The sequence below is a fragment of the Nomia melanderi genome, chromosome 12 (genome assembly GCF_051020985.1).
Source record: "Nomia melanderi isolate GNS246 chromosome 12, iyNomMela1, whole genome shotgun sequence".
Lineage (NCBI taxonomy): Eukaryota > Metazoa > Arthropoda > Insecta > Hymenoptera > Halictidae > Nomia > Nomia melanderi.
In genome coordinates, this window is record NC_135010.1 from 15,358,285 (window position 1) to 15,381,036 (window position 22,752).

A 22,752-nucleotide genomic window follows, 5' to 3' on the forward strand; every position below is an offset into this window, starting at 1 on the left:
AAGCTTCTTTTCCACCCTTCCGTTTCCCATTTGTTCATTTCGCTTTTTCTTTCCGCCGGTCCCCTCCGGCCAATCCAGTGAGATTTTTCTTCCGGAATCGTGTTCCCCGTGATTCTACACGTTTCTCGTCCTCGCCTGTCCCGTCGGTCCCCCTCGAGGCGCGATTCGCATTCTCCGGAAGACGCTCGCCGAAACGATGCTCGTCGGGTCCGGTGGTTTTTCGCGCGACTAGCTTCCACCCCCTCGTCCCCGTTTGCTCGCCGCGTACCTCCTCTCCTCCGGTGGCTCGGTCTACTCCGTCACGTACAACTTTACAACTTTCTCTTTCCGTATTCCGCTCGGTACGCGTTTCCTTCCAGCCCGCTCCGTCCTCCCTTGGTCCAACTGCCCCTGGAACTTGGCCTTTTTTCTTTGCCAGCCTCCCCTCGCCGGCCGCCGCGCCGAGGTTTCCCCCACCGTCGGAAGCGGGCCGTCTCTCTTGCTCGCATCCCGGCCCGACGAGCTTTTCTAATTCGCCCCGTGGAGCTCGGTCCCCTCCATCTTAAGGTCCGCCGCCTCGTTTCCTCCTCGGCCCTTCCATCGAGCTTCCTACTTTCACCTGCTCGCCCCTGGCCGGTGTTCGCTCCGTCTCCGTCCATCCCCTCCTGGCCCCGTCCCTTTCCCTCGCGAGGCACCCTCCGACCGGCTCGTCCGGTCTCTCTCTGTCGCTCGGGCAGCTCGGCGGTCGCGCTGTCTGTCGGGCGCGCTGACACTGTGCAAGCGCGCGACTCAGTCCGGTTGCCTACCTCGGGCGCCGTTGACAGCGAGGCAGACCGCGCGCGCGCGCCGCAGCAACCCTTTTCCCCCGACGCGAGCCGCGCTGCCGTCTCCGCCACAGTGTTAGCGCGAGAGAGGTTCGAAGCGAGCGCGCGTCTTCCGCTTGGTTCTCGCGCGCGTAACCGGCCGCCGCGGGAGTATCGTGCCCGTGCCAGACGGGAACGCGTTTCGTTTTCCTTGGTTTCGTTCGGTTTCGTTCGCCTCTCGTCCCGTCCCGTCCCCTCGCGACTCCGTTCCGTTTCGTTTCCGTTGGTCGAGCAGTTTTGTTCGGTTGTTCGCGAGTTGCGTTCCGTTATGCGATACGAGTGTCGACGGATTCCGCGGAACAGCGGCGACGGGATCGTTCCGGCGAAGGCCAGCCACGGCCGCCGCCGCTCCGACGAGAATATGACGCGTGGAACGAGGAGCCGCGCGAGATCATGCCGCTGGTGAACGGGCCCGCCGCGAGAAACCGGGCCAAACGGCGCAGAAAACAAACGAGCTGGCATGAACGAGCAGGAGAACAGTCCTCCCGACGACGCTCGCGGCGATGGTTATAGACGGGACGCGACCGCCACCAGCACCGCCAGCCTAATCGAGACCGAGCCGCTCGCCTTCTCGTCCGGACTATCGTTCGCGCGAGTTCCCGCTCGCGATACCTGTGCCCTCCGCGAGCAAGTGCGCGTCGGATCGACTGCGCGCTGAAGCAAACGTCCAGTCGGAAAGGTCAGTGGATCGAGCCTCCGGAACGCTCCCGAACGCTCCGGAACGCTCCGGAACGCTCGCTCGTCTCCGAGTTTCCCGATCCGTCCTTCGGCTTTTCCCTCCCGTCCCGCTTCCCGGAAATTCCGTCGGACGCCCGAATACGTATAGGGGGGATCGGTGTCACGTGTGCGGAGGGCAGCCATCGACGACGCTATTGAAATATTTCTCTCGCGGCCGGGGGGTGGGGGTTGCCCGACACCGGAGACCTCGGCGGCTACTTTGCGCCGCGTTAATTCCTCGCGCCCTTCGACTTTGCTCGCCTCGTCTCCCGGAAACGGATGGGCTCTTTCGTTCGCCGGCTGCGCTGCTCTCGATTCCGCTCGATTTCCGCCGATTTCCTCGGCTCTCGTCCGATGCTCGACGCCTAACCCTCGCGCGGACGACGTTTCGCCGAGGAAACGAGTCGAGTCGAGGCCGAGGCGATCGAGGCGGGGCCGTGACAGTGGAGGAAAGCTGCTCGAACGAATCCACAGGATGAGAAACGGGGCCGGAGGAAAGCGGCGATAAATTCGTTCGGGAAGGTCGGGAGGAGAATTGCATAACGTCCACCCCTCTCGCCGCCCTACGCTGTCCCTCCTCTTTTCCTCCCGCTTTTCTCCATCCTCCGTCTCTCTTCTCCTCTCCTCTCGTCTTCTCTTCTCTTCTCTTCTCTTCGCTTCTCTTCTCTTCGCGGTCCGTTTCTAGTTTTCCCTCCGTCAGCCAGTGCTCCTCCGAACGGTCGCAAACGCTCGCGCCGATAGCCGATCAACGGCGGAGCTACCAGACGGATAAAACTGACCCATTTCGAGATTCCTATTTCGCGATTATTCGAATCACGCGGATGCTTTTGCGCGACGTTTCCGAGTAATTTTTCCAGCAACCTCTAAACAAGCCGCTTCCAGCGTTCGGCGGTTCTAGCGCGGAGCAGCTCCTTTTCCCGCGAACTTTCCTCGCGCCTCTCCCTTTCCCTCTCTCTCTTTCTCTCGGCTTCGCCCCGGCCGTCTCCTCCTCGCGTTACCGGAGGTATTTAATTAGAAGAGACCGCGACCTATTCTCTCCGCGGAGGCATCCGCGGTGTCGTTTAATTCGCCGGACAAGGTCAGCTTCCTTTGTTGCCGGCCGCATCCGTCGCATCCGTCGCATCCGTCGCATCCGTCGCCACGGGGACCAGGGAAAAGGGACCAGGAAAAAGGGACCAGCTTCGGCCTTCTCGATCGGCATTCCGACAACCTGGACGTTGACCAGGACGTTGACAGCGCGAACGCGTCGTTCGGAAATTAGGCTGCGTTTACGGACGTTTTCTCGCCGATCCGTCGGACGATCGGCAGAGTTTCCCGAAGCGATCGAAGACACTTTCGATTCGCTTTCTGAAAGATTCAGGGGCCTCGCCGAGCGACAAGTGGAACAAACTGTTCGCGAAACTCCGTGAAACTTTTCGCTCGGCTCGAGTTCCGAGTAATCGGCCGTGCCACGGGTTCGCGAAATCCCGGATCCATTAATGATGATTCGGTATCGCGCAAGCGGGACGCAAGCGGGACGCAAGCGGGACGCAAGCGGAGTTTATTCAATCGACGAACACTTTGTCCGACAACGGGGAATGTAGGGTGTCCGGCAGTCGAGTCGCCGTGACGATCGCTTCACGGGACTCCCGCTCCCAGCCACCCCACGTCGTAAACACATTTATCCTGCGGATATCGCCGTTCGATTCCTATCCCTATCGTATAATCTAACGGGACGTCGTGATCGCGGACATGCTCCGACATAGATCTCGCCGAATCAACTACCGGCACGGCCGGAGGGGGCAGGTTTGACAACCCCTCTAATATCGGGAGCGAACGTTACTCGAAATCCCTCGGCCGTAGAGGCGGAGGCCTCGCGGAACGAGCCGGGAACGCGTGGAAAAGCCTTGACACCTCGCGCGACACCCGTGTATCGTGATCGCCACCTGATTCCTATCGCGTGCGACATCGAGGTGTCGGTTTCCTCCACGAGGATGTCGTTCCGCGAACGAACACCCATCTTTCGAGTTAGCTGGATTCAAAACTGTCAGAAAACTCGATGTTACTCATAGTCCTACAGTTTAACCCTTTGCACTCGAAAAATTTGTCACCGGAAATATTCAATTTATCCTTATCAGATACAGATGACATTTTCTTCAACTAACGAGGAATCTATCCACAAAATAAGGGGAACAATGGTATCTTATTTCTCCATTTCACGTATCGACAGATTACTCAAGACTTGTGAAACAAACATTTATACGAGTCGAAACGCATCAGTATCTCGTTGAGACTGTCGCGTTTGAGGTTGTCGAATTGGATTGGTTTTCCCTAACGGATGTTACGAAAGCTGCACGTTTCGTGCGACTTTGCAATTGGAAATTCCCGAAATTCCCGAAAAATTCTCGATCTTCTATCGAAGGAATCTGGCAACGACGAAGGCTGAGTCGCAGACGAAACGCGAGGAGAAACGAGTAACCTCTCGGTCTAATTGCGAGCGGCGATATCTCGCCTGTTTCCTCGCGCCGTATCGAAAGCGCGGAGGACTTAAGCGATCGATGGACCCTTAATTTCGTTCCGTGTTTCGTTACAATGCACCACTCGCCGGTGCACAACATCGCCGGGCGAGAGTGCACTTGGCCGCTGCAGATAGTCAACAGCACTTGCAACGTGTGCGCGTCGTTCCCGCTTCGGCTCCGCTCTCTCTCCTCTATTCTCCTCTATTCTCCTCTATTCTCCTCTCGTATCCTCTCTTATCATCTTCCGTCCGTCTTTCTCTCTCCCGCTGTTCCTCGGGCGTCGCAGGGCTGTTTACCCTCTTTCTTTCCGCGAGGCGGGCGTGTGTGGACTCTCGGAATCGCTACGCTGCATATGTACCCGTCCTCTTATCCGACACCCTTCTTCGCTCGAGTAGCCGCGCGGACCGTCTCGGTAAACGCGGAGCAGAGTCGGACCAATTGCAATCGCGATCGCGATTACCGTCGACTCGGCAGCGTACGCGGAATTATTGAAAAAGCGGAGACTCCTCTTTGAAAAACTACCAACGCGTTAAAACGCAAGCGAACCGAGATTTCAATTGGCGCTTTCCGCTGCTCGCAATATTCCCGTTGTGCATCGCGCGGAGTAGCTCGGACTTTGCGCGGTCTCGCGAGCGGCGAGTTTTCACGGTGGAACACCTCTCGAGTACGCGAAACAGGGGAACAAATATTTTTCGGCCGGCTAAATTAAACGCGAACGAGCACGCAGCGCGGCGCTACAACGGACCGGTGGTGCGCGAACGTTCCTGAAGGGGTCCGCAGAAGCACCGGACATTGTTCCTCCGCGCAATAACAATTAGACTACTCGCAACGCGTATAAATCTCGCGGTTGCGTCGTCTTCTCTCACCGCCGTACCGGAATAACCCGTCTCTTGTTTTCAAATTGTCGAATAGACGACGAACCACGGAATTCCAGTCGATCGAAATTTCCGCAGCTGCGCTTTCGGAGTTTCTGCGAAAAGAAAGAGGGAAAACCAATTCGCCGGCTCTAGCGCCGAGGTCCTCGACAAGCGCGGAATAAAGCAACAGGATCCTCAAATTCCCGCGAACGCTTCGCGGCTTTGTATTCTGCGCACTCGTACCTGCGACAAACGCACCGAGTCTACTCGCGAGCGTTGGCGATCGAAGAACACGAATTTCCGAGTGGAACCGATCCTGGAACGTCACGATTTCCGGATAATTTCGTCGAAGCGACGAAATTCACGACAGCCGGACGCGGCTCCGCGATCATCCGTTTATCGCCGCTCCCGTGCCGAGCGATTATTCCGCGCGAGGAGCGGCGTATGCGAAGCGCGCGGCTCTCGGCGAACTCGTGAAACGGCTCGTAAAATTAAAAAGATCGCGCTTCCCATTGCGCCGAAACAATCACCGGGATCGTTTCGACGCCTATCCGGCGCGGGATTGCGCCGTTCTCGCGCGAAACTTCCGATGCAGCCGTTACCGTCCGTTCATTAATTTTCCGTACCCGATAAGAACGGATTTTCCGAGCGATCGAGTCGGAATCGCTTCGCGAACGCTACGCCGGCTTCGTTCCTCCGGAGAATGGACTCGGAGGATTTGTTCCTCGCCGGGGACACCGAGTCGCTCGAAATCGCTTCCCTCTTTCGCGATTATCGAGAAGACGCGGACGCTCCTTTGAGAGAGCGTTCGCCGGATGGATTCCCTGGAACTAATTCGCTGGAAGACGAAGCTTCCTGCGGTGGTTGCGCGACAATTCCGAAAGCATCCTGCGCGGAGTCCTGCCGCGTGTCGGGCCGAGTTCTAAATGCCCCATTAAAACGACTTCATCTTCCGGCGGTAATTGCGCCGCGACATTTGCAACTAACTGTAGGGCCGAGACGGCTGCCATTTCCCTCGGAGCGGCTTCCCCGGCGTCCTTCCCAATTATTCTTGCGTGACCGAGCATCCTTCCACCTAAAGTCGACCGACGATCGCGGCTCGACCGTTAGAATTAACTTTCGGCCCCCGAAAGGTCGGTCCTCTCCGTCGAATTAATCGTTGACGCGAAACTAAACGGGGGTGGGCGTTGCTCCGCTCTAACGAGGAACCTCTTGCGGAGTTCGAACGATTCGCACCGTCGTTCGAACGGATTAATCGAACGACCGGAGGAAATAATTTCGGCGATAAAGCGATTCGATTAACTCCGCGGGATTAAACTTGAAAAATTCACCGTTACGGCACCTCGGGGGATCGAGAACGGCTCGCGATTGGGAAGCTCGGTTAACAGCATTCGCGAGGAAGCTGGCCCACGCGACCTTATTCCGCTCGGATGAAGTTCGTCGTATCGACGAGCAGACTGCGGATGCTCGGGGAAATTCGCGGGCTCGGGAACTAATTATTTACCGCGATCAATCATCTCGTTTTCCAGTAGTTTGCGACTCCCGGCTAATCCGGGGCCCGCGCAGCACGCGTGGAACGTGTATTTTCATTCAATTCACGCGTCCCATTCGGTCGGCTTTCGCCTCCGCGCGAGGAAACAGTACCGAACACTGATATTCTCGAGGGTCGGCCTGGATTCGACGCGATCTCCGCGAATATCGCGCGCGAAACGCGGCTTCCGACTACCGTCGCGGATCCGCCGCGAGCCGGAGCCCGCTTTCGCGACTGAATCTTTTCCCGTAGAAGCCGGGGAACGATTAAAAGAACGTCAACCCTCTCTCGAGCTCGTTTCCGCGTTGTCGGCGATGCCCTCCCCTGCCGGTCGAATCGATTCTCCGGATTTTTCGCGAGTCGTTTCCGACTAAAACGAACGTTCCGTTCGCAGTTTCCTCTCGACGAGGGAGGAGGGAACGCGCCGCGGAACCGTGCAGCCCTGCGCGAGGGATCGATAATAGAATCGGCCGCCTATCGCACGCTAGGACCGTCGGAAAGAAGTAGAATTTCACGGGGCGCACGCTATGCGACCGGGGCTCGTCGGTTCGTGTCGTTCCGCGGCGTACGCCGGTTTCGCGTGATCTATCACAGCGGAGGCTAATAATTACTATGCGACGGTGCGCGTCCGTTCGTCCCGCGATCGAGCGTTTTGTCGCAGCGAGCTTACTCTGATTCTATTCTACGAGTATTCACGAGACTTGGAATTTTCTATCTTTCGAACGTTGCCCTCGATCCCTGCATTTCGAAGCTTCAACCCTTCGCGGACGAAACTTTCCTATTCGGAATAAGTCGCAAACAAATGATTTCGTTGCTCGACCAGCAAGAGATCGGCACGTAGTTTCCATTAAGCGTATAACTTAGCTTCATCCGCTAGAGGTTTTCTACGTTGCAAAGAATCTCCGCCCGCGAAGGGTTCGATCTCTTAAAAATCAAAGGCTCTCGGTGTATTTTCGATTGCAGTGCACACTGATTCGCCCGCAGTCGTCGCACCGCATTCGACTGCACCGTAAAAGGGTTTTATTGCTTCCGTGCATGAGCTCGCCGGGTCAAATATGGACTAATGACCGCGTTAAAGTTTCATAGGCGCTAAACGTCATGGACGCGATATGTTCCGAAGAATAAAGATTCCGCCAACAGGGGGAACCCCGCTGTTCCTCGACGCAGCGGAGAATATCATCAGCTGTTCGCGATCGATCCGCTGTCTAGGAATATTTATCGTCCCGCGGTTTTCCGAGGTTCGTCGCGGGGCTTGCACGATTGCAGGCAGTGCTCGTGGAATTGATGCGACCTGTAGAAGTAGATGTTTACCGGCAGACGCTGCCCGGTCAAACGGCCGGCCCCGTTTACCTCGGCCGATCTTATCGTATCGTTCCCGATCAATCCATTAACTGCCGGCGACGGAATCGCTTGAACCACTCGGCTTCCCGTAAATCGCGCCCGGGGAATAGAGCCGATGTGTCGCGAACGTTCGCGATCCTCGGCACCGTGACAACGGAAAGAAAGTCGTCTTCTATCGGACGTTGGATTCTCAGGGCCGAGTTGACGCTAGAACTACCGAGCATTTACGATTAACATGCAATTCCTATAAAAATTGTAACAATAGATTATTTTCAGTTTCCTCTGACATTCACTATAGTACTCAAGCGAAACTTTATTTTCAAAATAATTTCGAATATTCGATGCTTCGAAGATATCAATAATTGCTAAACAAATCGAAACCAGTCATTTCGACTGGTAGTTCCAGCGTTAACGAGCGAACGTCCGCTGCGATAAAAAGCACAGGCGTCGCGTCGAAGGTGATACGCGTGCGACAACTGGGAAATGTCGAAGGTACTCGCGCGACTCAGGTTCCCCGGGCACCGGTACCCGAGGGCGCTAGTCGAAATAATTAGCCGGAGTAGGTGGTGCCCGATCGGGCGCGACGATTCCCAATCCAGTCGTCCTCGAGTGCGCCATCAATCTATTAATCCATAGAGCACCGACGTACAAGCTCCCCTAAACGATCCACTCGACCAGCTCCTCGAAACAGTACACCCGAAACGCGATTAGCCGGCAGGCGACGAGGATATCCAGCTAACGCTTTCGCTCTGTTTTTCCCGTAGGAATCGATTTCACGGCGACGACGACGACGACGACGACGACGACGACGACGAGCACACCGAGAACAAGGATCGCACGCGAGGAGGAGGAGGAAGAGGGACCTGGAGAAGATCGTTCGAGGATCGTTGGATCATCGGGGTGGTCGGCTGGTCGCGATGAACGCAGGCTCGGGGCGCGCAACGGTGCGGTCCTTGTGACGACTGAACCGGTCGTATCCCGGTGCATCAGGAACCTCGGGGTCCCTTGGGTTTCGGTCCGCGACACGGTTCTCGCTTCGATTCCAGCCGGGGCGCAATCCTTCGGACGAGGACACGGGCACCAGGGAGGCACGATAGTATGACGGTGATGCTGCTGCAACGTTCGGTCACCCCGCAGTCGACGCACAGCCAAAAGACAACGAACAAGGACTGCAGCGCGAAACCACCCCTCCTGTTCCTGTTGGACGACCGGCAGGAGTATCGACATTCCGTGGAGACGGACATCACCACCACCACTATCGCTACGACTAACCACAACAACAACAACAACAACAACAACAACAACAACAACAACATAATCATCAGCAGCAACAACAACAACAACAACAACAACAACAACAACAACTACAACTACATCGACAACCTTCTGAAAAGAGGAGACAGGGAAGAGAGTAATAACCCCTCGCACGTCGCCGAGGAGGCGGCGACGTCGGCGACGTCCCAAAGACGCGCCGACCGTGGCCAGGACGTCGCGATGCGATATTACCGGCTCTGGATCTACACCTGTAACTTGGTGCTGCTCGGTAGCGCGCTCGGTTTCGCCGCCGCGGTCTCACGAACACTTTTATTCACCAGTGACCCACGCAGATACGTTGTCCCCGGGGTGCCCCGTGCGTTCGACCCGACAGCGCTCTACGCTTACCTGGCCCTGGCCACGCAGCTCGGTCTGGTGCAGCTGTTGGGCTGCATAGCCGCGAGAAGGCTCAGCGCCAGGCTGCTCAACGCTTACTGGGTCCTCCTGCTCGCGTTGCTGTTCGGCGACGTGGTGATCGGGGTCGCCTGGGTCTTCCGGTTCGAGAGGATGATCGCCGAGCTCAGGCCCAACCTCAGGCAACGACTCCAGGTCGGTCTTCTTTCGCGCCTCTCCTCTCTCTCCCACTCTAGCTTTGCTATTTTCTCTTCCGCCGTTACCGTGGTTTATCGATCTTCCGGCGACCGCATCGCCGTCACGTTTCCATCGCGCCGCGAGCCCCGCGGCGAGACCTTGCCTCGGCTGCCTTGCCAGTGAAACCGATCGCGAGATCGAACTCACCCCTCGCGAGGCTCTACGGGGATGGTACCGATCCGCGATCGCGCGCGTTCCAATCCGGCGAACGCACCCTGAGTTTCCCCGCGCAAGTACGCGTCGAACTTCCACCGAATTGGCCACGACCATTCGGATTATCGCGTCCCGCGGGACGAGGTCGAAAATTGGACGACTCGATTAACGGAACCAGTCCGGTTCGAGTCGGATGGAAATGTGGGCGGTATGGACGCCTCGAATATTCCAGTCGGAAGGAAGGCTAATCTATGCGTCTCGCACTTTTCGATTCTGTCGACTGTCCCCTAGAACATCGCGTGGATCTTCGTCCGTTCGAAGTCTAATCCTTCGAGAAATCTCGGAATGTCTGATAGAACATAGAAGAAAACGAGTGGCCCGCGTAGGTCTGTTTTCGGCAGACATCGATCTGCTCGCGCGACGACAAAGCAAACGCGGTATTATCCTTGAAGAGGGTTGAAGCGATCGAGTGCAGCGGATGGAGCCGTTACTGGCAGACGGCGAACCCGATACAGCGCGGTCCCGGCGCTCGTAACTCGTCGCGCAGCTGCCGCGCACTAGCACTTTCGCGAAAAATCTTTCTACCGATCCGGCATCCCTTCGACCACCGTGGAGGACTCTCGAACCGTTCCAGTTTAACGGAGCACCCGCGGAAACGAAGTTCCAGCGTGCCGGGAATACGCGTGGTTCGCCGGTTGCCTGGGAAAACTTGGAAAAACTTGGAAAAACTTGGAAAAACTTGGATCAAGCGACTCTCCGCGGAGGCTTCTCTCTCGAGGATCGTGATTTCGTAGGATCAACTATTCCTTTCGCTTATTCGAGGCAGGCGATCGCGCTCGGATCGAACGCGAACGTTTCAGCCTACAGCTGTGGAGCAATGCAATGTTTCTATGGGAATTCGACAGATTCTTCTATCGAGATTTCGGTAGTTGCGAAAGAATATGTCAGGAAAACTGAATGAATCTCCGTAGGTCGTAATACGCATCGACGCGTTGTATCTTGGGTAAAGCCGGATAGCTGGCCGGCTGGAAATTTGTTTAGGGGTTCCGGCCGACGAAGGTACGGGGGATTTACATTTTCCCGCGCGATGAGAAAGCGGCTTTTCTCGGGGGAAACGGATTGGCGCGGGGATTCGTCGGGGAGAGGGCGACTTTTGATCAGCGGAATCGCAGTTCCACCGAGAGAATGATTTCGTACCCTTTGTTTCCCCGATTAAACGGGAAAGGAATAGATTTCGTTGCAGCAAGGTCTTTGAAAAAGGTGTGAAACGCTCGATCAAAGCGACACTCGGATTCATCGGCGGATAAACGCGCCGCTGCGGCGGGTGTATTCGATGCCGAATAATCGTGCCTCTCGGCGTAAACGATCGCACGCCTTTCGTTTCCGATGCTAATTCGGAACGCGATAAATATTATTACGATCGAGCCCGTGAAAAATGCACGAAACGTTTGATCGAGACGGCGCTTTGAATTCATTGGCAGACGAGTGCGGGAGTATCGCGAGGACTCGGTTTACTGTTTGCAGTTCGGTCTGCTGCGCCGTTAAGCGGCAAATAAGTGGCCCGTTTTGGCAATCAACGAAAACGCCGATGTCGCGATCATCCGACTGCGGGACGGATCTTGTATCGGAACGAATTCGATGCGAGCTGAGTCGAGTCTAGCCCAACCGGACACGTCCCTTTCGCTCGTTCGACGCGGCGTTCGTATCTTCCGTCCTCCTCCGGCGGACAGAAAGAAGGAAGCGCGAGCTAAGGCGACTTTTCATGTACTTGGAACGTTAGCCAAGCTCGGATACATTATACCCTAGCGTCTACGGGCAGCTCGGCATTATTTACGAGGCTGCTCGATCAAAGTTTCGCGGCGACTCGGAAGCCGCCGCCAATTCTTCGATCTTAAATAAACCTCCGGATCGCTTTCCAAGTATTTCGAACCGGTTCCAGGAATCGTCGAATCATTCTAATTCCCCCGAGAAATTCCTAATAGATCGATCGAATCGAAGTTGCAACGCGAACGAAGGAAAGTCCGATTCCAGCGACCGATCCGAAGGGAACATCGTTTCGCAGTAGTAAGCTGTAGTTTCGGTCGGACCGAGCGGCAACGTATCGGAACTCGCAGTTTCCACGATTCTCGGGATCCTCGGGAATCGCCGAGCGATGAAATTCCCAGGGGAAAGAGACAACGCGCCGGTTACAAGCGCGCAGTCGATAAATAGGAACGAGAGGAGAGAAATCAGTTTCCGTTCGGAGTTCGAGCTAGGAAGAATCGCGGAGGCGTGGCCGGTCTTATCGCGGGGTAACATTCAATGGAGTATCGACCGGCAAAAAGGACAGGTTCGTGCCGTGATTGCGAGGGAGAACGTGGACCGCGTCCAACTCGTATTAGCTGGCATTAGTATGCGACCGACCGTGTTCGCGGAGGAACCCGAATTCCCCGGTAAATCCTAAACTCGGAGAAGTCGCGCGAGTTGTCACGGATTCCTCCTTTTTCGCTCACTTTCCCGCGGCTCCGCGCCCGTTTTCCCTCTGGCCGGAGCGACGTCTAGAAATTAGAGGTTCAAAGGTGCATTCGAAAGGAAGAGTCGGCGAGACCGTTCACCGAGGAATGTTTCTAAAACTCGAGGTGACGCGCTCCGCAACCTAGCGTCAACCGCTCGGCGGTCGGAGCGTTAAGGGAGATCGATGAATCGTTTCGACAACGCCGATGACGGAGGGACGATGCAGCGACGGTAGCCCGAGGCGGTTCGCGACGGATCGGTTCGGGATCGACGATCGGAGGCTCGGCTTCTCGACGAGCAAGAGTCCCCGAGCGGTTTGCGAGTTTCTCTTCCCCCGAAGAATCCCCGTGACGAGGTTCGCGGCCGATTCGACGGCGCGATCGACTTCGAAGTATCGAAGCGACGAGCGCTCGGGCGGGATCGGGATCCCCGGAATTTTCGATCTCGTAATAACTCGAACGGCCTTACCGAGCCCTGGATGGCTGACCGAGGTACACGGGCAGCGCTATACCTATAGCTCGCACGACGGTATGAATAATATTCGTTCCGTAGCCGGTATAGGTGCCGGCTATTTATAAGCGAGAATGCAGATATTTACGTATTTCCTGGGAACTTTGCGCCAAGTAACTTTTCCCGTTCGCAGCCGCTCGACATTAAACCCGATACTTGATCGCCCTCTAATTGGACCGGTTGAGTCGCGCTTCGACGGATCGCTCGGCCATGCGGACGGACGATACCGCGGGTAACGTCGCCGACGGGAAGGACCGACGATTCCCGAGTTCCAAGGAGAACGGACGAATCGCCGAAGATCGATGGACCGACTTCCCTTCGATCGGTTCCGCGATCGATGCACGGTGAACGATCCGTATCCGCGTAAACATTCGCGCTCGGAGAGCACCGATGAACCGCGATTTCTCCGATTTCCACGAGGCCGAAGTCGATCGATCATCGACGGCCGCGCGATACATAATGGAAAGTTACCAATTTCCGAGACTCTCGCCTTCCCCGAAGCGGCCATTCGCGGGCACTCGCGCGGCCGGCCGATCGACAGTTTCGCGACGTACTCGTCCCCCGACGCCGGCGTTCGAGCGTTAGACCTTTAACTCGCAGCAACACCGTCGAGCCTAGGGCATGAAATTTTGATCGCGCCGAGGCTTGATATATTGCCGCGGTATTATTACGTCGGTTATCGGTGGGTAGTTCCCGGTAAATCCTGCTTATCTACCGCTCGCTCCGGGGAACACGCCGCCCGGAGACGTTCGCATCGCTCGATACGCATTTTTATCGATCACAGTCGCGACGGCCGTCTAGGGAAATCCCCCGGCACCGGCGCGACTCGCGCGAATCCCTCGGAACGGCGAAAAATCTCGCGCCAAGAGGTTAACGAGGCGAGAGTTTATCGAGCGGCGCGACTCTCCGAGTCACGCGGATCGCGGCGAACCGCTTCGAAAATTCTTTGTTCCCATTTCACCGACGACGGGCCGAGCCGGGGGTTTCGCCCTTCGCCGTGGCGAGGAATCAGTGTCAGGGAGATTACAATGGCAACCTTTCGCCCGTTTCGCCTCGTTCTTCCTCCCGCATCCGCAGTCATTACTCTTAGCCTGGTTCTTATGTGGGTCGATCGCATAATCGACGGAAAATGTGCGTGCGCCCGTTGCCCCCCCCCCCCCCCCCCCCGAATAATCGACCCGAATCCGAGACCCGTAGGGTCGCGGTCCCGCTCGTTTCTCCGCGCTCGTAAAACCTTCGCCCCTTTCTTCGCCGGCCCGCTCCGCCTGCTCCCGGTTAGCGCACCGGCCGGTCTCGTCGAATCACCGTTAACGTCTTTGGTAATTTACGAGGCCGCTCGTTAAACGAACGACAGCGAGAAGGGAGGAGATGGGCGTGAAAAGCGGGCAACGCGGTTCCCTTTTGTTCAACGCGTGGCTGCGTTTCCGCGGCCGACGAGCTTCGAGATCGTCGAGCCGGTGCGCGTGCACCCTGCATCCTTCGGCCGGCTCGGAGGGAGCGTGAATTCTTCATGGGTTCTAGAGCTGCTAGAGGCCGACTGTGTTTTGCTCTCAAAGGAAGATCCTCCGCCGGAGGAACTCGCGAGCCCTCGGCGCGCGCTCTTCGCCGTCTCGATCGAACGTTCGAATTGGACCACGGTCGAGGCGACAGACAGGTGTCCGTGGATCGGGGATCTCGGCGGGGGGTTCGTTGATTCGATCGCGTCCAGAATGATCGCCGAAGGAAACGGTCGCGTTAAAAGTGCCGTGCCTTGGCCAAAGATAGATTTCGCGCGTTGGTCGCCGCGTTGGTCGCCGCGTTGGTCGTCGGGGTGGTCGCGTCGTGGTGGCCGTAGCGGCCGCGCTTCCTTAAATCAATAATGTTTCGAACTGGAAGGTTCCCAGTTCCTCGACACCGTGCGCCACCGTATTTATAGCGTTTCTATTTCCGGCGCAGGCGGAATACGGCAAGGATCTGCGGTTCAGCGAGCAGTGGGACCGTCTGCAGAAGGAGTTCACGTGTTGCGGGGTGCTCGGTCCCAGAGACTTTGAGTCCCGCTGGCCCCAGACGTGCTGCGGGCCCAGCGGGAACGCGACCGACACCTGCCAGCAACCGTACGCCAGAGGCTGCGACGAGTCGCTGCTCAGATGGCTCAGGAAGACGGCGGACCTGCTCTTCGTGCTGGGCCTCTGCGTGATCGCGTTCGCCAAGTTCTGCTTCCTCGGGATCCTCTGGTACGAGATAAGGGAGATGATACAGAAGATACGACTGCTCCGGGAGCCGCCGCCGGCGGCCACCACCCTCGCCCAGCCGCCGTTCTCGCAGGTGATGCCGGAAGCGACCAACAACGGGAGCGTCGTCAGGCGAACCACCCTGCCGAACGCGGTCACCCCTTCCGGTAGGTATCAATTCGTCATCGTCCTCGTCCCCTTCGCCGCCGAGCGATCGGACCGACTAATTCCCGGTCCCGCGTCGGAATCTTCCGTTGTTCCAATCGCGGACACGGCAATCCGTCGCCCGTAAGGATTCCCCGGAAGGGTTTAATCGTACAAGCGAATCTGCCAACGACACGGACGACGGCACGGCGTTCGCGCGATAGGTTTCCCTAAGGGCTATTTCCCGTTTAGCTTTCGCCGTTAATCCGATCTTTTCGACGCACCTTCGGCCGTGTAAGTGTTATCGACTGCGAAGCCGGTCAACTGCAACGAAAGAGACAGAGACCGCGGGAGAAAGAAACCGAGGTCGACCCTAATCAACGTTTATCGAACGACGCGCCCATCTTCCCAGGACGCGTCTACGCCGCCGATCTCGTACGTCCGAGACGAGCTTCCGACCTCTCCGCGCGACGAGAACCCCTTACTTCCCGCCCCCCTGAACCGCTCCTGTTTCTTCGGCTCTCCTTTCCCGGACGCGGAAGCAAAGTTTGCGAAAAGCGGATCTCCGATCGGATCGATCCCGATTCCGTTTCGATGATCGAACGCGACGCCAACGCCGAGACAGCTGTGCACGTGGATCTCTCTCTGTCTCGCCTCGGATACGAAGCGTAACAACCCGGTTCATTACCAGTTTTCGGGAACGAGAATGGGCAACGGGATCGATAACGCGGAACGCAGCTTTGCCCTGTCATCGAGCACCATCAATCTCGCCGCGATTCCAAAGAAACCGCTGAACCGCGTCGACGTTCCGCGAACGATCTCGATAAACCTCCCGACCGATTCTCCTCGTCCTCGTTACGTGCCCGGCGCGAGTAACTTATTCGCGGGGAGAATCTGGCCTCGTTTATCTTCCGAAAAATATGAGCTTTCCAGTCGTGGGTGGCACGGCCGCGACTTCCAACCGCGATTCCGCTCGGAGCTTCCCTATCGTTCCTGTAATTATGGTCGGCGAGCTGGGCCGGGCCGAGCGCTAAATACTTATTACCCGCGAGCACGCAACGTCCTAGTTCTCCGACGCTAATTGGAACCGACCAGACCCTGCGCGGCTTTCGCTCGAAAGGCCGGGCTTCGGTTCGAGATCGCGAAACGCCGCGAGATTACGGTTCGCCGATCGCTTCGTCCGGGAGAAACAGAGCCGAGAGATTTATTCCTCGAGCGTGGAACAAGGGGGGGGGGGCGGGAAGCGTGTACCGATTTACGCGAGTGTTTGCACAGAAAGCAAAGGCGGAGGATCCCGGCAGCCCTCGACCCGTCCCGAAAATCTCGAATCTCCGCTATCATCTCCGGATTCCGTCGACCCTTCTCCATCCTTGCACCGTACTCGTCGATCGCGAACGAGGATTCGCCCAGATACTTTGCTACGTTTCGCGCGGTTTCAGGGAACGCGTCGTTGCTGCTGCAAACGGAGGACTGTAACGCGGGCCGGCACCCCCTGCTGGCGAACAACCTGCAGGACGGCGGCGCGGACAGCGACACGAACAGCCATTGCGCGCTGATCCTCGAGGAGACGACGCCGACGTCCGCCAGCCACAACTGCAACGCCCGGGAGAAGAGCAACGGGAACAACAACTACGAGATGCGGGAGTTCAACAGGAGGCTGCTGCTGTCGAACGGCGGCAGCCCGGCCACGGGAATAACGACGGCCGGCCAGGGCAGGCGCACCTGACTATGGAAGTGGCTGCGAAACACCTCGAACCGCCTCCTCTACAGGAGCAACCGGGCCGCCGAGATCACCGTGTATAAGTAAGCGACCGTGTACAAGTGTAACCGTGCCGCGACACCCTCCGTAGCCGCGCGGAGAAACGAATCGGCGACGCGACGACGCGAGCCGCTCCTCGGATTCCACTCGACCGCTTGGTTGCTCGCACCGGTGCTCTTCTCGCCTCCAACTGGGTCAGTCTGTGCGTGGTGCCCCGTACGAGGACCAGAGATGCCGCGTACGCTTGCCGGACTCGCACGCGGAGAGAGAGCTCGTTCGATTCTCGTCGACCACCCTCGAGATCCTTTCTCGCGCGACGACGCTACGACTACCGAATTGGTGGAATTCGCTTTCTCGAATTTTCCTATAGACGCTCCAACAGCCGAGTCCACTCCGCTCTAGTAATCTATCGAAGAAACATCTCTGGCTTTTCGATCGTCGCGAAACGAGGAGTCGGACGCGTTCGCCTGTTTCCTCGGGTTCTAACGTTAGATGCGCTCCTACTTCCTTCCCGGCCACGCGTGGCTTCGCGCTAACAGGATTCGGAAAGCGTTGATCAGTTTCGGAGACGCAGTCTGGCCCAGTTTCGCGAAGCGCCTTGTATACGGGGTGTTCGCGTTATCCGTCATCTTATCTGCCACTCTGCGAATCAATAGGAATCGTTTAAGGCTTCCTTTACGACTAAGAAACTCGATGAATTAGCACCCGAACCATACACGGAGACATCGTTGTTCCTGGTGTTCGGCTAACGTTCAGAACCGCGAATTCGCTTTACTATTCCCGGTCCCGTGTCTGCTCTCCGCGCAGGGCTGAATTATCGGTATCGGTAACTCGAACGCCCTGTATACCGTCCGCGAGCTGTCCGGGCAGAGTATCGACGACGACGAGCAGGGAATTAGTGGCGAGAGCCTACGAACGGGACTTTTTATAATCGAAGAAACTGGAAGTGGAAGCGGGCGAGAATACAATAATTAGATCATAGTGTACAAAATAGACAAACGAGCACACGCGACACTGACGCACGAGGACACGGACACGCAGAGACAATTTTCGGAATCGAGACGATTCGCGGAACAGCGTCTCAACTCGAGAAGACAATATACGCGCTTGTAGAAACGGTATACCGGCCGAAAGCGAACCAGAGAACACGCTCGAGCTATTGATTTTTCTGTATCCGCAATCGTGTTCCGATTTCGATTCCTCTGGTCGCTTCTTCTTCTTCTTCTTTTCTCCTTTCGAGTCGCGACACCTCGAATCTTCTCGCGCGCGGCTCCACGCTAGGACTACCGGCTGGAACGAAACCAGCTGCTCCAGAGCTTTCATTTTCCCGAGGAACGACTGTTGTAGCGTCGAGCGTCGACGGTTCCGTTGCCTCGAAGCGGCGGGAAAAAGCTGCACGAGTAACGACCGACGGTAGACGAAAGAGAAGCTAAGAAAGAAGGAAAAGAATAAGAAAAAGCAACAAGAGGAAAGCCATCGGGACTCGTCGAGAGACTCTCGAGGTTCGATCGACGAGCAATTGAAAAGCGCGATCAACGCCTCTCGCGTTCTCTTGTTTCCCTAAGAGGCGACGCACCGCGGAAGGATCCTCGAAGGAAGGAAAACGCACTCGCGTCTCGACTGAAATCGCGCACACCGCTACGCGTGTAAAACACGAGGACGCACATCGTGTCGGCCGTTCCCGTTTCGTACGCGAGCGAACTCGAGATCCGCGGCCGCACGGGGCGGAGTCTCCAGACTGCTGAGGACTGACGCGTCGTTCATATTTTTCTATTACAAACAGCCCGTCCCTCTTCCCTTGCGAGATACTAGAGAGAAGACGGCGCGATCGTTCGTCGTCGGGTCGGATCGCGGTCCCCTATTTTCCTACGAGCGAGAGGATCGGTCGCGGCGAACGAGCGTTCGTCGATTTCAATTAGGCGAGAGACGATTGAACGGAAATTGAACCGCCTCGGAAATCCTCGGAAGTCCTCGGACGCGGCGCTCCAAGGATTTCCCTACGCCGGATACAGAGTACTCGTGCTTGATCGTCGGAGGATAGATTATTTTCTAGTAGAAAATGGGAGGGACAGCCTGCTATCGATGTTCCTAAAACCCGTCACGGGGAACGATTAATCTGTTAACCAGCCGATTCGTCGGCCGCGAACGCCAACGCGAACGCCAACGCGAACGCGACGAACCCTAGACCCCTTAACGAACACGCCCACGGACCGGAGAGCTTGGAACGAGCACTAAGATTTTCTACAGCTCTGGACGCGCCCCCTTTCAGTTCCGTCTACTTTCGGTTAAGAGGTTAATTAAACGGACACGGCTGGACTCGCCAACCGTTCGATTCTAATTAGAGTCACGCCGTCGGATAGCTAGGAACTCGCGTCACGCGCGAACCTTCTTTTCGTTAGGAGCCTGCTCGAATTAGGGACCGTAGCGCGACACGCGATCTTCAGGGTACCTTCGCCGTAAGCGTCCCCCGTCTGGAACGTTTGTCCAAGAAGGAAAATTTTTCGAAGGACGGTTCGAAGGGTCGTTCGAAAGAAAGACAGCCAACGCGGAACTTTCCAGGCTGGGGCTGCGCGCGTTTCCGTCGAATTTTCATAGAACGATTGCTCTTCGTCTGGGTAAAATCTATTTATTTCCATCGAGCCGTTTCAACCTTCTATTAAAAGTCCGTTCAACGACACCGGACGAAATTTTCGTGAAACTCGATTACGTAGCTCCGTTTCGGGTGTATTTTTAGAGCGACGATTTTGATTGACGGACACTTCGTTAGCGTCGCCCGGTAGAACGATCATCTCGTTTCCGAAGATAGCGTACAGGATTTCTATTAGGTATTTATATCGCGTCAAGATAGAGAGATATTAGGTCTCCTGTCCCAGGACCCGGACACCGTTAACAAAAAGGAAGACTGCAGCGAACCGAACGAGCTACACGGTAAAACGAGACCAAGCACACACGCAGACGTGTCGATACCGCGACGGACTATAAATAACGAATGACCAAATCAAAATGTAGAAAATACTGTACGTTCGTTTCTTTCGGTGAGAAGGACAGAGCCGCGGACGAGGGGTGGTTTCCACGGTTTTTGATCGTTCTCTCGAAACCTCGTCGAGCATCCCGCAACCAACGGCGGACTTTGCGCGCGTCGCAGGAAAAGTGTATCGAAACAGCAACTGTTCACGAAAGCTTCGGAGTAACACACGGTGTTCCCTCTCCACTCGAAATCGATTCGCTCAGATCAGAACCACCCCTGGTTCCGAGGAACCGCGCACAGTCCTCTCGTTTGCATGCTGCCCGCGATTAGCCGATCCGCGGTTCGCCCGGAGCTTATTCAAACTTTGCCGAATATTTTCAGGTGTAAAGTTGACCGTACAATTTACCACATCCACACAGTACACTTTTCCTGCAACGCGGTTCGCAGCGGGTGCAAGGTCTGCGCGGCGCGACCCGGAGCGTCGGCGAATCGAGTGAATTTCCTCTCGCGCGACGACGGCGGCCGGTGAAACGGGCGAATCGACGCGAACGGGACGAAATGGAGGAAACCGGCGAAACGGAGGAATAAAAGAAACGAGCACGAACCAGCCGGAAGTGCAGGAGAAGTCGAGGTCCCGCGAAGGAGACTGCGAGGACGCATGCCGCGGTCCTTGATCACGAAAGAAAACCGACAGACGAGAAAAAAGAAATGCATGAAACGAAACGAAACGAAACGAAACGAAACGAAACGGAACGAAACGAAACGTAAATTCTCTTTCTACGCGTATTCCTTACACGTCTTTCCGTCCGCGCACGGTCGGCGGAGTCGATTACTTTCCTAGATTCGTCGTTAGCGGTAAGTTTCCCGCGCACGCAAACTCTGTGTCTCTCTTTCTCTCCGTTTCTCTCCGCCCCATCCCGATCCCAACGCGTTTCGAACCCGTTCTATGCTGATTTTCATGCGAGTCACGCGACTAGTGTGTCACAGCGCGACGTGACTATCGTTGCCGATCAGATAAACCGTGCGCCGGTGTCGGGCATCGTTCGAGTAAAGTTTGATTAAACCGAAGATACGGGGACAGATATTCACCCGAACGTCCGCCGATCCGTCCTCTGTACACGGCGATCCAAGAATACGTGGCCAACTCTCGCTGTTTTTCCACCTGAAAACCAACGAAAATAAACGTCCGCCCCAGTCACGGTGGTATCCGACAATAACAACAGAAATCGCTTCAGAGAATCTCGCACGTTTCGATCGAATAGCCTTTTAATCGATTTACCTGTTTCATCCTGGATCATCCGAACGCGTTGGCCAGTTATTTTTGGAGCACCGTCTACGGTGGACGACCCATTCCTTCGCCGCGATCGACTACGGAGAACAACCAAGCGAAATCTGAAACTCGAACATTGGAAACCGGAGTCCTCGAGCAACGATCAGCGAATTTTTCGATTTGCCAACGCTCGTTGCCAATGAATAGACAATTTCTTTGAACATATTCATCCTGTAACGATCCGTCGCTGCTCAAAATCCGAATCTGTTAATGAAAACCTGACCGAGCGGAAGTCTCTAGAGACACGCGACCGGTTAACGTTCCCAATAAGCCATTGGATATCGGAGGTACGAAAACGTAAGACCTAATCGGTTGGAAAATAAGGGTACTGCAACTTTAACGGCACCGTCGTCGAATCGCAGACGCGATTGGAACCGTGAAAGGAAAAACTCGCAGCGTTCTAGTTTCCGTTGGAACGTTTACGCTCGCACCGCGACAAAGTCAAGCCGTTATTTATACACGCGCCGCTTCGCGATGAAACCTTCGCGAACGATATCGAGAAGATACATCAAAAGGTTAATCGTTCGTCATCACGCGAGCATTTCCCTCCCCGCCCGGCCGCTTACGATGTTACGAGGATAATCGTCCTAATTAACCGGCTAAACGGGAAAACACGCGACAAGGATCTCGAAAAACGATAGTTACGAATCGCCACTGTGGTATACCGCTGCCAAAACAAGGAAACCCGTTCTTTTTCTTTCGCGTCGAAAGTCTGTGTCGAAAATGCGTCGAACAGAGAGAAGACGGTAAAAGTGTCTGGCCACGGTACCCTCCTCTCGAACAAATCAAACTCTGGAAACCAACTAGATTCGATAGACGACGGGTTACAGTGTTAATTTTACTCGTAGCGTCATACAAATTCCCTTGAATTCGCAAAGGACAGGTAGAGCGCGGCGGTCCGACACTTTTGTATGTCGCCAAGAAAAAGAAACAGATACGTACGTATTAAAGAAGAAAGAGAAAAGAAAAGAAAAAAGAAAAAAAAGAAAAAAAAAGAAAGGAGGGTAAGGAAAATTCTGAAATAGTTCTTTTTATATAAACGGATACACGCAGCGCGAGTAGTCTGTATTGATCTGTGCTGTAAGTCGTATAAATACGAGATACGATACTCAAAGTAATTGGCTTCCTAGCTAGGATTAATCGAGTCTATAGGATTATACGTTTTACCAACGCAATGATAATGGACACACTGTATCAGTAGACTGTATATAGCGGTGTATGGTAGAGTACAAGTTAAGCCGTCGATCGTCTGCTTAAGAAAAAAGCCGTAAACGTAAAAGCCGTAAAAGCCGTAAAAGCCGTAAAAGCCGAGAATGTTCTTTGTTTGGTCCTGTCGCCCTAGCGTAACGCGAAACGGACGTTTAATTAATATCAGTCTGGACAACAGGGTATCATTAGCACATCGTACATTGAGACGCGTTCGATTACCGGAGACATCCCATTGTTTCAACGTTCGGTCTTGTTTGCACGTTCCGACTCGTTTTACCGGTCCCC

The 22,752-nt window shown here is 55.7% G+C and overlaps 2 protein-coding genes across 6 annotated transcripts in view; one reads left to right on the forward strand and one right to left on the reverse strand.

Moving 5' to 3' along the window:
• LOC116433651 (uncharacterized) overlaps nt 1-22,752 on the reverse strand; it is a 35,505-nt gene that overhangs the window by 8,695 nt on the left and 4,058 nt on the right. The window lies entirely within an intron of this gene.
• Nucleotides 565-20,963, forward strand: LOC143175134 (uncharacterized). Of its 2 annotated transcripts, XR_012999801.1 has the most exons (5): nt 565-1,521; nt 8,551-9,649; nt 14,783-15,224; nt 16,641-17,004; nt 20,310-20,963. XR_012999801.1 is itself a non-coding variant. In XM_076372565.1 (4 exons), the coding sequence occupies exons 2-4, from the start codon at nt 8,885-8,887 to the stop codon at nt 16,925-16,927; spliced, it is 1,494 nt and encodes a 497-aa protein (XP_076228680.1). In that variant the 5' UTR covers nt 565-1,521; nt 8,551-8,884; the 3' UTR covers nt 16,928-20,963. The 2 variants fall into 2 exon arrangements, 1 of the variants encoding a protein (XP_076228680.1); XM_076372565.1 differs by having other exon boundaries at nt 16,641-20,963.

Excerpts from the sequence above, each read along its gene's own strand:
- LOC143175134 (XM_076372565.1), top strand. The coding sequence starts at position 8,885 with ATGACGGTGATGCTGCTGCAACGTTCGGTCACCCCGCAGTCGACGCAC. Across the intron at positions 9,650-14,782 it reads ACCTCAGGCAACGACTCCAG|GCGGAATACGGCAAGGATCT; the intron begins GTCGGTCTTCTT and ends TTTCCGGCGCAG. Across the intron at positions 15,225-16,640 it reads GAACGCGGTCACCCCTTCCG|GGAACGCGTCGTTGCTGCTG; the intron begins GTAGGTATCAAT and ends GCGCGGTTTCAG.